The 15,360-nt window shown below is 40.7% G+C and overlaps 2 protein-coding genes across 2 annotated transcripts; both read left to right on the plus strand.

The window, feature by feature from the left end:
* Positions 1 to 54: 54 nt before the first annotated feature.
* On the plus strand, positions 55 to 7,356 carry LOC109426810 (PR domain zinc finger protein 5). Its single transcript, XM_029869572.2, has 4 exons — positions 55 to 356; positions 5,245 to 6,155; positions 6,571 to 6,778; positions 6,845 to 7,356. Exons 1-4 carry the CDS (start codon positions 204 to 206, stop codon positions 7,304 to 7,306), a joined length of 1,734 nt encoding a protein of 577 aa, XP_029725432.2. The 5' UTR covers positions 55 to 203; the 3' UTR covers positions 7,307 to 7,356.
* Positions 7,357 to 11,119: 3,763 nt separating this feature from the next.
* Positions 11,120 to 13,202, plus strand: LOC109426808 (zinc finger protein 62 homolog). Its single transcript, XM_029869573.2, has 4 exons — positions 11,120 to 11,403; positions 11,463 to 12,409; positions 12,479 to 12,686; positions 12,745 to 13,202. Exons 1-4 carry the CDS (start codon positions 11,245 to 11,247, stop codon positions 13,159 to 13,161), a joined length of 1,731 nt encoding a protein of 576 aa, XP_029725433.2. The 5' UTR covers positions 11,120 to 11,244; the 3' UTR covers positions 13,162 to 13,202.
* Positions 13,203 to 15,360: the final 2,158 nt, after the last annotated feature.

Consider the following 15,360-nt stretch of genomic DNA (forward strand, 5'->3'; position numbering starts at 1 on the left):
GGAGAAAGCGACAGCAATCAGAGCGTCTAGTGCTGTCAGTTTTGTTTACGTCGATAAACGTCATAACGTTCGATCAGTGTTTTCCCTGTTTTCTCGAGTTTCTGTTTCTGGTCGTTAAAATCCTTCAAAAAATCCGTATTTTCGGTGCATTTTGCGTGAAAATTGTGCATTTAACTTAACTTCTAAAATAGTGCATCTCAATCATGGCTGTGTTCAATTTGGAACATTTTCCCGATGTGTGTCGTTTGTGTTTGAAACCGGAATCGAGAAAGTTGCACTCAATAGACGATGAGTTTGGAAACATCCACCTACAAATTAAAACGTTCCTGGAGGATGTAACGTTTCAATTGCCAGAGGTAAGGATATTAGTCCCTTTTTACATTTTCGAAAAGCACCAAATTTAACCCACAAGCCTCAAACTCCGATGAAATTCATTGCGTCGACATCAGGGCAGTTTTGTTTACCATTTTTTGGGTAGTACGCTGATCGCAAGAAATTTCTTGGCCTATCTCGATGCGTGGAAAATTCAGGCAAGGAATCGCTCAAGAAATAATAAAGCGTCGCTTTATTCCGGATACTAGTACGGAGCTGAAACGAAACGTCAAATCAAATGGGGCTTGCTGTGTTAAATTTCTTGACCATTCCGGTCACGGAAAAATAATGCACTGAACGAAAATTACTTGAGCGATTCCGTTTGAAGTGCATACCTCCCATTTCCTGTGAACGGCTATCGGTAACCGCAGAAGCGTCTCATATGGTTTAAGGTGATGGTGCACTGCTCACAAACACAAATTTTGTATAACTTTTTATCGTTATGCAGAAATTCAAAAATTTGGATCCCAGTGCGTAAATAACGCGTATAGAGGAAATGCTACATACCTAGTATGCGTTGATCAATTATTTCTCAGATTAGAAAGCAGCTGTCAGGAGGAAGAACCTAATGGCAAATGGCTACCACCTGCTTGGTATTTTTTTTTTTAATTGGGTTTTTAAATTTAGAAAAATTCAAAGATTTTATATTTTTAAACGAAAGAGCACATTTTTCTAAGCCTCTATGATTTTTTTTCAGATTTTTAGAACTTCGTTTTATACCTAAAATCAATTTCAAGAAGATTTATTCAAATCATCTTTTGACAGCTGGGCAACTGCTTGACAGCTCCGCCCAGTACAAAATCCGACGAGGGGTGATTCGATAAATCGCTCCCATACAAACTTCAAATTGATTTTGAAATAGGTTCCCGGGCTCCAAAATTCATGAAAATTTGGATTTCGGCTCAGTTTGGCGTGCAGATTCAGAATATGGAATTATCTCAACATCGCTTAAAAAGCCAATTGTTTAAAGTTTATGAAAACACTGAACAAATATGACTAAAATAATTATACCTACTGGCATAGTCGTGGTTTAACAGTGGTGGCGCCGCTTTTCGCTTGTGTTCGGCCTAGGTGGTTTGTTTAGGCGGTGCGGGTAGGTCTGTATGTACTTCGTACGTGCAGTGCGTACGGCTTCAGCATTGTGGTTACTTGGGTAGTGTAGGATAATTGGGTTTGGGACTGAGGAGGTCGTCATTGATTCTGCCGACACCATTGAGTGCTCATTGTTGGCGGTTGTGTTGGTGACGATTTCTTCAGCTTTATAATCTCATTTATACCACGCACAAACTTTGGGAAGAGGGACTGCTTTGTAATGCAAGAGAGGGATTTAAACTCTGCGTTACGGGTTGGGTGAGGTCATGCAGATAGAAGCAACCCAGGTGACCGTGCGGCTCGGGTCGTGATGGATGCATGAGTGCAGTGTGTGTGTGTGGGGTGCGCTCCCTGTGGGTGCAGTTGAGTCGGAGTTGTAGTGGAAAGAGACCCTTCTCTACCCTACATCGGTTTCGGTTGTACGGGCGGGTAGTGTTTGTCTCATTTGGGACGTGTTGTGCGTGATTTGCGGCCCGAGCTGCGTGGTTACTTGGGAAGTAATGTGCTCTGCAATCTTGATTTTGGTTTTAAGGTGAAGCTATGGCTGGGCTGTGCATCGGATTTGTTGGGCGCAGGTTGAGAGAGCTGGTGGCGGTTTGTGCTGGAGGGTTTGCTCGATTGGTTATTCACTGGTGGTGGCCCACGGGGCTGATCACTCTGATAATATTAAGAATTTTTAAATATATTTAATCAAATTTCATAAATATGAATGCTATAAAATATCTGACACTGAACTGAAATTGAATTTAGTCATCACAGCAATCACTGAAACCCATAATTTTGTTCAATTATTGTTTGCGCTTGTCAATGTCGGAACCTTAGTCGGAATCGAGGTCGGAACCTGCGGTACTTATTATTATTGATTTGATTTCATTTCAACATCTTTTTATTCTAGGGTAAAGACACGGGTAAAGATGTTGATAGATGCTGAAGTTGGAATCTCCACAAATTCTGTTTGCAATCACCTGCAATCCATCGTAATAATCTCAGAAACTATATCACCCAACCCTTTATGATACTTGCCTGGAGCTACCTGCCAACATTTGCTCAAAAGAACCTTTAAACGCGCACTTCGTGTTTTAAAATATCAAAGAAACCTTGAATTATAAGGGCCAAAAATTAGGAGAGTTTAATAAATAAAGATTATGTTGTTAGTGATACACAAAAGTGCTTTATTCTTTTCGGATAATTCTACGAGAAGAGCGATTTGTAAGTCAATTAATCTAGTCTCTGTTTGTTAATAACCTTCAACTCGGTGGCTTGATAATTTGTAAAGACTGATTTAGCAGCACTCGTAAAGTACGTAGACTTGAGCTTGTTAAGAAGACATCCTAAAAGTGTACCCTAAGTACGGGAGTTCCATGTCCAAGATTCTGAACCTTCTCAAAATTAGATGTTTGATCTACGCTTCCATTAGTCGCAAAATACTCGACAATTGCTAGCCCGATGTCGTGGTACTACAATAGCTCTTAATTGTCTTGCCAAATCAATCTGAAAATTCATTATTCGATTCCCAGTCTTTTCATTCCAGTGTTTTTTTTTCGATTCTATGATCCACGTCGAATCCACTATTTAAGCACTAGTCTTCTGAACATTTCCTGAATTTTTGTCGTTGCTGCCGTGTACTTTAAATAAAATTCACATTAGCAAGTAAAAAATATGAATTTTTGGTTAGCGAAATGATAATTTTTCTTTGACAGCCAAGTAAACAAATAGAAATAAGACAAACCCAAAGTTTGCTATGACCAAAATTTCAGTTCAACAATAATTTTATAGCATTAGAACAAAGCTATAAATATTAAATATATTTAAACGTATACATATTGATATTGAATATTATTACTGAAGTGAGCACCCCCGTGTGGTGGCCAGTCGATCGACTGTTCACGCAGCCTGTCATTTGGTTCTTGGGGTTTGTGCTCTCGAGGTTCGGGACGTTGCTAACCAGCTGGTCAGGATTACCCGGTGAGTTCGTTCCTTATTACTTTTTATATTTGAACATGACATATATGGGGATTTCGGAGGGGTAGCCTAAGGAAGTTAAATGAACTGGTTTCCGGGCAAATGTTCGTGGGGTGGCCAGACTTTGTCACGAGATAACAATTATCATGTTGTTTTCCGAAGGTCTCCAGTGAATTTAGCTTACCCTGCTACAACAAACCATCAGGTAGATCATTCCGTTCCGGTATGACTCTGCAGCCATAGGTAATCCTTGCGCTGATGGTGGGTACACAATCATCATCATCATCATCGAGGTTCGGGACGTTGCTTCATTGTATCTTCACTTTAATACTAATATTCCTGGTTTGATTAACTGACTATTATTCCAGGCGCTTAACTCATTCTATTTCATAGATTGCCAGATGGTTCAATAGGGTGTTAGCAATCAGAGTGGATTAGAACGAGTTGGCGCCTACAATACACCAACACTAACACACATACACCAATACTTACACGCACACATGCACCTACAACTAGCTGTAAAAGACCAGTGGGCAGGACAATGGTGCCCACCCAACAGTTGTAGGTGGGGTGTTTGGCTTAGCTACATGACTTGGTCCGGCAAGCCCATAAACATCAATTGGTAGACGTATTGCCTAGTGAAAAGACAACGCAGATGGGTGAAAGCCAGGGGATGCGTTGATAATAGCAGAATAGCAGAATTGAACAAATATGACCAAAATAAATATGAGATAGAACATTTAAGGCCTGAAAACAACTCCATCCTAACTATGTAGAAGACCTGACTTTGAGCTGCTTAGTCTGCTCATGGGAAGGGGACCAAAAGGCACCACCTTCTGATCAGCTTGATTGCTGTCAGGTCTCGGGGCTTAAATGTATCTTTATTCTACAGAGAATGATGCACACTCGTAGAGTGCCCACGAGAACCGATACTTTTCGTGATCCAACGAAGAAGCGTCACGATCCTTTTTTGTTTTTGATACATTTGATTTTCAGGAGAGAAGTTGGTACACAGTTTGTCCTTCTATTTTTTGAAATTATTATCAACCAAGTTTCCAGTATTGAAGACACAAGAACAATAATAACAAGAAGAACTAGCATAAACGATTCACTGAAAATCAAGCATCATATCGTCAAACTTGTTTATCTTGTGTGATAATACCTTGCTTTTTTCAACAAAAAATGACGCATAAGCATATTGACCAACAATTACTAACTTAATGAAAATACCTCGTTATTTATGTAATGAGTTGCAAAAAGTTGATTTTTTCAGCACGAGTCGTACATTTATTCAACGAGGCTTGCCGATTGGAAAAAAACGAAGAGTGCTGAAAAAATCGAGTTTTGCAATGAGTTCCATACAAAATTTTATGCAATGATTTTTTTCATAATGCAACCCAGTTGCATTATGAATATTATAGAACTATTTTTCATTATGCAACTAATTTCAGTTGGATAACGAACCAGTTCAGAAAAAAATGGCCATTAAAATACCAAAATGAATTATATAAAGTATAAATTATGATACTGAATTGCATAAACAAATTTTCACACTTTCTACCGTAACATTCCGGGTCAGTTTGCAACAGTGTCTTTTAGGATGCCACCCCATCCGTGCACGTCTGGTAAACTGCTTCAGAAGGATTATGTTCTTTCCTTTTCAAGGCCTAGTTTAGAGGTTTCAGCGCTATTCAGCGACCGGCTAGTAACCTTTCAAAAAGAAAAAAAAAAAGAAATATACAAACATTTTTTTTTACAAATTTCAAAACTCATATTACAACCCTTAAAAAAGGCTTCATTAAAACTTTATTTTTTTAGGAAAAACAACAACAGATTCCGAAATTCGTGTGTGGCGTTTGTTTGGCACAGCTGACCGATTTTGCCCTTTATCGAAACCGTTTGGTGATTACGCTCCGGTTCATGGATGCCTTAGTTGACCTAAAGCACTCGAATCCCAAATCCATCACATCTCTTTTCAGAGATAGCAAGGACGAGCTGAACAAGCTTTTCAGGGAATTATCTCTGTGTAACAAATCGGACCCACAGGTTGAGGATATTATCCAGGAGTTCAAGTTGTATGATCCCGTTATTTATGAGTTCCCTATCAAAGAGGAAAAAGTGGACCTCTTGGTTTCGGAAGAGGAAAATACGACGCACGAGGTTTCTTATGACGATATGTGTGATACCGTAATGAAATCAGAATCGAGCGATTCGTCCAGTGAAGATGATAGGCCGCTTGTGAAGAGAAAAGCGTCTTTATCAAAATCTGATAAAACTTCTGCTCGTAGCTCTAGCCCCAAACGCCCTGGGCGGCCCAGGAAATACCTGGAAGGCAGGATTCTAAAGGAACCTTGGTCCTGCGATAAATGCAAGTTCAAGACGAAATACAGAATAGCCGTCACTCGGCATCAGGCCGTTCACGAAAAACGGGAAAATCGCACATTCTCTTGTTCCGTATGCTCCTTGGTTTTCAAGTCCAAGGATGAATTGCGAACACACGGCATGAACCACCCAGAAAATCAAATCGTATGTGAAGTATGTGGCATCTCGCTGAAAAATCCCAACTCACTGAAGGCACACATGGAGCGGCATGAAGAGAAGCGGAAGTACACCTGTGACTACTGTGATTATGCTTCTCACACACAACTGTCCTTGAAGGCACACATGAGCGTTCACACTAATGATAATGGCAAAAAAAGATGCGAAGTGTGTGGAGCAGTGTTTAAAACGTGAGTTTAATTTTACTTTAAGCCACATTTATCGACATTAGATGATAATTTTTCATTAGGGGTAATTCAAAAATGGCGTTCATTGTTTTAGGTGAGAAAACGAGACAACGCGTGTTTTCAGTTTATGAAAAAAAAAACGTGACAGAGGGAGTAGGGCTCTAAAATTTCCAAAATATGATTAACGTCTTTTTTGAATCCCCTTTATCGAATTGTTTTTATTCGTTGCGATTTCAACATGTTGCAAAAAGTGAATGTTCACGATCACGTGTTCAATAATTATTAAGAAGAATAATTTTGTAATTCAATGGCAGTTCAAAATAACTATCCTTTGAAGAAAATAAGAAAACGGAAGTCAAAGAAAACAGTTTTTTCAATACTTGATCTATGTTTTCATGTTCTGCTTTTCCATACGCAGTGGAAGTCTTCTGAAGCGGCACATGGAGGGTCACAGCAACGAACGAAAGTACCCCTGTGAATCGTGCCCGGCACGATTCAACACCAATAATGCTCTCCGTAACCACCGCAATCGTGTCCATCTGGCCATTCGCCATCCCTGTGAATATTGCGATAAGACGTTCGATCAGAAGATTATATTACGGGATCATATCGAACGAGTGCATCACGTAATATCTCATACATGATATTTAATCGTAATATAAAAATAATTGGTGGTGTTTTGTTACTTCCAGATTCAATGTCAATTTATATGCGATGTTTGTGTGGTTACTTTCGACAGCCAGGAGAAGCTGGATCAACATCGACAGCGTCACGTGAACCCCAAACCATTGGAATGCAGTGTTTGCCTTACAATACACACAACGACGGAGTCCTTCGATGGCCATCTTTGTATCACATACCGGGACGACTACATGTGTTGTAACAAAGATCTGCGTAACCACGCACAGTACAATCGACACATGTGGGTTAAACATGGTCTCAAAACCAACGCCCGAGTGAAACCTATTCCGGGAATGTTGCTAGGAAATTTAAGAGGCACTCGAAAGCGGTTGGAGCAGTGTCGCAAGTGTGACATTGCCTTCCCGTCCAGAGCGTTGAAGTTGCAACATATGATCGAGTGCAATCGATCGTCTGACTCGCATACGGAATCTTCTAAAGCAGAAAGTAGTGTACTTACGGAAAGTGGATATTAGAATTGCGATAGATTTAACAAACGATACTTAATAAATATGTATGAAATTTATCATCTTTGAATTTTGTTTATTCCAAATCCGAATGTTCTTATAGGGTGTCTCAGAAAGTATGGACACAACTTTGTATAGCAAAAATACAATCATTTTCTTAACAAACAACAATTTTTACATTTTTGTATTTTATTCAAAGTATTTTTATTGATACCTGTAAAGAGTTTATACTTCAAAAAGGGTTCTTGTATGCAGAATGTTAAAAAAAACAACTTGAAATTCCTGCACAAACTACTTTTTTACGGTTTTGCCAAACACCCAAATTCGAAACCTTTTTTTCAATTTTTTTTTGCACGATATATTCAAAAACATGTTTCTTAATATGGTTGAATGATTTTTTTTTTATAAAAATATGTTTTTCCAATGCGTACAGGTATTTTAGAATTTTGAGAAAACTGAAAAATTCGCCATTTCTATTTCTGGAAAAGACTCGAGTTTTAAAACATGTTTTAACGAGAATAAAAATAATTAAATTTATAAATATATTTTAAAGTTATAAAGCTGGAGCGTTTATTTTACTTATCAAGAAATTAAATTATTGTTGTTTTCTGCATGCTGTGATATATCAGGCCAAACATGTCTAAAGGTCCTATCTGTAGAAGAGAGGCTCTCTTTGATTTCCCTCTCTTTCGTTAATATCTCCTTGCATTGAACGATGGTTAAAACAATCGTCTTTTGATTTGTACTGAAAAAGTATTTGAAAAGTATACCATTACATTGCAATAATTGAAAGAGAAAGTGAACAAAGAGAGCCTCTCAAATGCAGATAGGACCAAGGGGGAGTCGCTGAGCACATCTTTACTTGCGCCAATTATTTTCAGTGTGCCCCAAAGTGCCATTGCTTGATGATTCAGATTTTGCTTAGCAACTACCAAGACAACCAACTATTTGTTTTCATTTTGCAGGTCAAATGCACATGGTTGCCCACACGATAACCCTCAATTACCCAGATTGGTGTCAAAGCGACCCAGATTGAGCAAAACTGCAGTTACTCTAATCTGAGTAAAGGCACCTTTACTGAAATCTGGGTTACCGATGTTGGTGGCAAAATCTGGGTAACCGGTACCCAGCTCCTCCGGGGCCTTGATTTTGTTAATTTATTTCCAATTTAGGCCGATGCAAATATTATTTTTCTTTTATGTCCGAGACCTCTCATCAGGTACGAGGGGGGGACAAAAATAAATAAGGAACAAACGAAAAAAAACTATTGAAAAATTGGAATTTTTACCAACTATTGAAAAAATATTTTTCAACTATTGAAAAATAGTTGCTTGTAAAAAAATGTCTATTGAAAATGGAGTCATGAGACGCCATGTTTTTTTTTTCGCCCCTTCAATATTTTGAGATTTTTGAAGGGGGGGGGGGTGACATAAAACAAATTAAATATTTGCATCGGCCTTAGATTTTTGATAAAAAGCTCCTAGTGCCCATGTTCTGTTCACTTACCACAAAATTATCACCCATCAAACTCCGTCGAGATGCCCCAATAGGGCACTGCATGAAATTCTCTCATTCTCTTTCACTGTTACAGAAATGTTGTAAACAACAAGGCCAAGAAACTTCAAAATCCCATACAAAATCAAAACAATGCAGTCCCCTATGGACTGTTTCTGCCTCGGTTTCTGCAGAATGGAAACATGCATGTTGCTTAAACTATTTTACTTTATATGGTTTAAATAATAGTTTGATCACACTGATTCCATGGTGCATCGGTCGCAATGGACTTGGACTTTCGAACAGGAACCCGGGGGACAACAGCTGGAATATGGATCAAGCAGCAAAAAGCAACTCCCAAAAGTGGCTTTTGAGCAGCTCTATTAGAGGATATAGAAACAATTAGCTCTGTTAGCCAGGTTTTATATTCGACTGTAGAGCCGACTTAATGCCATGTTTACGGCTTAGTGTAGTGGGTTCAAACGAAATTGTTGATTTTCATCACTGTTTCTTTTGTTTATCACTTTGTATGATATTATACGGAGCAGTGTCGATGTTGCAAGCTCTTTTTTGCCACGAATTTAGCAACAAAATCATTAAATTAAATTACCGTCTACCCCCGTTGGTTTGAACGACACCTCATGCAAACCAACGGGGTTCATTTTTTAATTTGAACTTCTAGTAACCCTGTGGGCATCGAAAAACACACTGATGGTAACCCTTTTTGCTATTTTGTTTTGATTCTGCGTTCCGTTTCACCCCGTTCCATGAGCAGAATGACGTTTGAACCATTTTTAGTTTGAACGATGTGCAGATAAGCGGGGGTCAAATTAAAAAGTGTTCAGATTAGATGCGGTCAAACCAACGAGGGTAGACGGTATATCGAATGCTGTTATGCTGATTCTGGCCCTTCCCCCTGAGAGATTGTTTAAATATAAAATCCCGAAGAGAAAGATTATATCGGGAGTAATTCGCGAATAGGGCGTAACTAAAAAAGCAATAACAATGCGAAAACAACAACCGAATTTTGCTGATCAAATTTTAATTCCTATTTAGAAATAATACAGAATAATTCAACTTAAATAAGGTTAATTGATATAGTTCTGACATAGTTTCTTGCTTTTCTAAGAACACTGCACGAATTTGATATTTTTTGCACTAAAAATTGCATTTATTTAATTACGCCTGAATTGATACCTGAGAATGCTAATTTCGCCCATAGTACGCCTCTACAGTCTGTTTATAACACAGTCCCGCAAAGAGTGAAACCAAATCTACCTATCGAACTGTCAAATCGGCTACCTATCGAGCACGCCAGCAAAATTATGAAAACAAAGTCTGGCGAAGAAGAACAACAATCAAAAGAAGTCGTCTTTGCATGTCTCTATATATACAGTCTCTTTGCGCCTCGAATCGATATCATTTTCAGAATCGCCTTTTACTATTCGCCTTGTTTATGATTTTGACAGAATTTCGCCATTTGCTTTCGCCGTGTTTACGTTTTGATTTCAGTTTCGCCTTCTACTATTGTGGCGTTAGCACTAAATTGGTTCCCGAAAAAAACTTCATTGACTTCCGCTGCCTTTCCTATGCGTTAAACATTACGTCGGAAGTAGTGCGCTGTATAGAAAACCAGATTTACTGTACAGCGCATTACTTCCGACGTTACGTTTAACGCAACGAAAAGGCAGCGGAAGTCAATGAAGTTTTTTCGGAAATCAATTTAGTGCTAAACGCACAATATCGCCGTGTTTACGTGTTGATTTCAGTTTCGCCTTTCACTTTCGTAAACAAAACACCAAACAAAACGAAGGAGTAGAAGGCGTAAATTCTTGTTTTTGTTCGTTTGGAATAGAATGGGATTACGCCTTTCACTCAATCAGTGATTTTCAATAGTGGTTTCTGCTTTTAGTAGTGTTGCGTGTACGTACACGCTGCATGCCACGAACACCACCTGAGTTACTGGTTGAAAATAGTAAACAAAGATCAGCTGTTCCCAGCAAAATCAAATGGGCATATTTTCAACCAGTAGATTTGCATTAGTGTTCGTGACACCGGGCTGCGAAACCACTATAGTTAGAAAAGTGATATCAAGGAAACTTTGTGTGCATTTAGAAGACAAATCTAGCTTCTTTTCACTTCTGCAATTACTCAAATTGTGTACATTTTGTTGGTTACGGCTTTTTCGCTAATTATTACGGATATAAATTTTATGCCATATCCCTCTGCCTCTATGTCAAATGGAGGGGTTCCTATTATGCTGTCAGCTCGTCATTCCAACATGCTGCAGCCATTTTTTGTTACCATGTTTACAAGCACCGCTTCTGTCAGACAGAAATTTGTAATCAATTTTAGTGATTGGATGCTCCCGTTCATCATCGATAATTATTAGTGTAGTTAAGGCATTTTACTTAAAAATACTCCATAGTTTAGTTTAAAAATAGTTTGCAATCATGACTGGCTTCAATTTGAAACATTTTCCCGATGTGTGCCGTTTGTGCTTCAAGGCGGCGGAGAGTGCTGGTAAAATGTATTCCATAGAGGGTAACTTCGAGAAGCTCTCGTTGGATATCCAATCGTTTCTAGATAAATTTACGTTCCCGGTGAAGGAGGTGAGTGTTATGGAAACTAGTGGCTTTACGTACACGGTATATATATTTTATTTTTCTAGAGTAAGGCTCAACACATTCCGAGGATGGTATGCGACGTTTGTTTAAAGCAGTTGACGGACTTTGCCATGTACCGCAATAGATGCATTCTGTCGCTTCGATTCATGGAAGCCTTGGTCGATGTGAAGGACTGCAATTCCGAACCACTCACCAGTCTTTTGCGTGATAGCAAGGAAGAGCTTAATGCTCTATTTAAGGATGTTTCACTGTGCAAAACAGAACCCGAGGTCGAAGATATCCTGCAAGCGTTGCAAGAAAGTAAACTGATGGAGTTTGATACGGTTGTTAAAGTGGAAAAAGTGGAACTTCCGGAACCACCGGAAGACAATGACTATGTCCATGAAGATGCGATCAGCGAATGTCCTGACGATCCGCAAAGTGAGGAAGAAATCAAACCGGAATTATATCTTGCAACCGAGTTCTCCAGTGATGACGATGCACCGTTGGCAAGGAGGAAAAAGGTCAAACCAAAATCTCCCGCCAAGGCAAAGGAAAAATCCAACAGCGGTGAACGCGCCAAGCGAAAAGGACGTCCTAGGATTCACCCCCTTGGAAAAGCGTTGGAAGAGCCGTGGTCATGCGATAAATGCAAGTTCACAACCAAACTGAGGCATTCCGTCGGACGCCATCTGCTCGTGCACAAAAACCGCGAAAATCGCAACTATCCCTGTGACATATGTGGAATGGGTTTCAAGTCGAAAGGTGAAAGAAAGATCCACACTATTACACATCCGGAGAAACAATTTATGTGCGAAGTGTGTGGCACCGCGCTGAAAACGGCCGATTCCTTTAAAATCCACATGGACAGGCACAAGGGAACGGAGAAGCTCACGTGCGAATACTGCGACTATACGACACTCTATCCTCAATATTTGAAAGCACATATGAAAACTCACACTACGGAAGTGTACGCAAATCGATGCGAGCTGTGTAATGCCTCGTTTAGATAGTAAGTAATAATCGATTGTTCACCTTGCCTACCTATTTTGTAATCTAACATTTGTGTTCCATTCCGCAGCGCCAGTCTTTTGAAACGTCACTTGGAGACCCACGGTAACGAACGAAAGTATGCCTGTGAGCAATGTTCGGCCCGGTTCAACACCAAGAACGCTCTCCGCAATCACCGTAATTGTGTCCATTTGGTTGTCCGCTACCCATGCGAATATTGCGAGAAACGATTCGATCAGAAACTGACGCTGCGCGATCACGTCGAAAAAGTTCACAATGTAAGTAAGATCAATCTTGTTATGAGACACCTAAAACTCAATCTAATCTCGTTTTCAGATTCAATGCAATTTCCCGTGCGACATCTGCTTGCTTACGTACGACAGCCAGGAGAAGCTGGATTCTCACCGGCAGCGACATGAAAACCCGAAACCCTTGGAATGTGGAATATGTCTAACGATCCATGCAAACCAGGAGGCCTTCGATGGTCATCTGTGCATCAGCTATCGCGATGACTATGTATGTTGCGAGCGGGACTTACGCAATTTCGCGAAATATAACAGGCATATGTGGTCCAAGCATGGCATGAAGACCAACTTCCGGGTGAAGCCCATTCCGGGAGTTCTAATGGGGCAATTGAGGAAAACTCGGAAACGCTTGATCCAGTGCCGCAAATGTGACATTGCTTTCCCCACTAAGGCACTGAAGATGCAACACATGATGGAGTGCAACCAGTCGTCGGCAATTCAGAGTTAAATTTTATCTGTGTGTACTAGAAGCAAGCGATCAACGATCAACGGTAATTGTATTCTATGGATTCGAAAAGTCCTGTCTTTGGGTATTTACATTGATTTCAGTGCAACTATCCAAGTGTGATGTCTCAGCATTGCCGAGTGAAGACATCACCTATCTAAACGAACAAACCATGTGATGAGCTTTGGTAGAAAAGGGTCGGGAGGGTTGATCAACGCTCCTGAACATTCCGAAAGTCATAGAATTAAAAGCAGCGTAAGGTTTCGCAAAAAGAAAAAAAAGAGCATGAGCAAAATGTGGTTGCTTAGGCGCAAGAGAGTATGGAACAAAATAATATGCGGAGATTTTACGAAACTGTCAATGGCGTGCGAAGAAAAACAGCGCCTTCTTACCGTCATGTGCAACGACCGTAATGAAAATTTGCTGACAGACAAAACAATGGTGGCTGCCAGGTGGAGAGAGCACTTCGAGAGGTATTGTTGAATTGAATCGTGCGACGCTTGACGGATCGAAATCAAGTGTATGGGTTTCGTACGAAGTTTCGTCATCGTTCGTAACCTTAGGTAGACAGTCTGAAGCAGGACGATGCTCTTTCAAACTTACTGTTCAACATAGTATTGGAAGGAGTGATAGGAAGAGCTGGCGTGCAAAGGAGCGGACCCATTGTCCCGCGGTCGCATCTGCTCCTGGGCTTCGCGGACGATATCGACATCACCTGGATCGACTGTTGGGCCGTGGAAGATGCGTACATACCTTTTAAAAGGGAGACTGCGAATATTGGACTAATGATTAACAGCAATAATACCAAGTACATGGTTGCAGGTGGTTAACGTCAGTCCGGGCGTGGTAGTGGTGGCGAAGTGGTGCTAAGGTTAAAAGTTTGATGTGGACGAATTTGTTTATCTTGGTACTCAGCGACGTACGATAATAGTCTTTCCCGCGAGGTGAGAAGACGGATTGCGGCTGCAAATCGAGCCTTTTTCGGTCTGCGAAACCAGCTGAAGCCCAATAGTCAGCAAAAGAGGACAAAACCCGCGTTGATTTCCAGCCTCTAATCCTCAAGAGATTGAGGAAGAGGTTAGCTGGTTGAAAAACAACAAAGCCGCTGGAGCAGATCAACTACCAAGCGAGTTACTAAAATACGGTGGAGAAGCACTGGTGAGAGCACTACACACTGGGTCATTACCAAGATTTGGGAGGAGGAAGTATTACATACTGGAGGAATGGATGGAAGGTATCGTGTGTCTCATCTACAAAAAGGGCGACAAGTTGGATTGCGGGAACTATCGCGCGAACACACTACTGAGCGATGCCTACAAGATACTCTCTCAATTTTTTTTACAGTCGTCTATCACCATTTCAAGAGAGTTCGTGGGCAATATCAGGCTGGATTCATGGGTGAACGCGCTACAACGGACCAGATGTTCGCTATCCACCAGGTGTTGCAGAAATGCCGCGAAAACAACGTGCCCACACATCACTTATTCATCGATTTTAAATCGGCGTGCATATAATGCTGCGGACTGCAAAACGGTGAGTCGAAAAGGAGAGCGTCCAACATAGCTCTAGTCCTCAAAAGTTCCTACCTCATGCTTCCACGGGTCAAGCGATGACAAAAGACTGCCAGCTAAAAGTTGGCAGTTGAGGAGGTACGTCTCGAGCATCTGATCACCAAGGAGGTGCGGCTCAAACAGCGTCTATTCTGGCATCCAGCGGCTGAGTATGAAATTCTCCTCCACCGGAAGTTATACCTAAGGTGGCAGCCCCACCACGGTGAATAGGGGACCTTAGGCCAACAACCTACTGTTTCCGAAACCAAAAAAAAACGTTACAGAAACCGAAAATGAAAGATTACGAACTGATTCAACGGCAAGGATTTTTAGTGCGAAACAACGAACAAGAATTGGAACTTGGAATGTATTAACCCTAGCCCAGCAGGGCAAACTGGCACTAGCCAATGAGGCATGCCGTATGAAGCTTGAGATCCTAGAACTGAGCGAAGTCCGTTGGCCAAACTTTGGAGATTGGCGTCGGGTCAAATACTGCTATACTCTGGCCTATGAGGTGAACACGCTCCTCGCCACCGTGGAGTTGGTTTGCTGCTCAGCGCTCACGTGCACGCAGCGTTGAAGTGGGAACCTATTAATGAGAGGATAATTGTAGTCAGATTAAGAACACGGGTTCGAAACCTTATCATGATCC

The sequence above is a fragment of the Aedes albopictus genome, chromosome 2, assembly GCF_035046485.1.
Source record: "Aedes albopictus strain Foshan chromosome 2, AalbF5, whole genome shotgun sequence".
Lineage (NCBI taxonomy): Eukaryota > Metazoa > Arthropoda > Insecta > Diptera > Culicidae > Aedes > Aedes albopictus.

Coding starts and splice junctions, on each gene's coding strand:
- LOC109426810 (XM_029869572.2), top strand. CDS start 204: ATGGCTGTGTTCAATTTGGAACATTTTCCCGATGTGTGTCGTTTGTGT. Junction 6,156..6,570: donor TGTGGAGCAGTGTTTAAAAC/GTGAGTTTAATT, acceptor TTCCATACGCAG/TGGAAGTCTTCTGAAGCGGC. Junction 6,779..6,844: donor ATATCGAACGAGTGCATCAC/GTAATATCTCAT, acceptor TGTTACTTCCAG/ATTCAATGTCAATTTATATG.
- LOC109426808 (XM_029869573.2), top strand. CDS start 11,245: ATGACTGGCTTCAATTTGAAACATTTTCCCGATGTGTGCCGTTTGTGC. Junction 11,404..11,462: donor TTACGTTCCCGGTGAAGGAG/GTGAGTGTTATG, acceptor TTATTTTTCTAG/AGTAAGGCTCAACACATTCC. Junction 12,410..12,478: donor TGTAATGCCTCGTTTAGATA/GTAAGTAATAAT, acceptor TCCATTCCGCAG/CGCCAGTCTTTTGAAACGTC.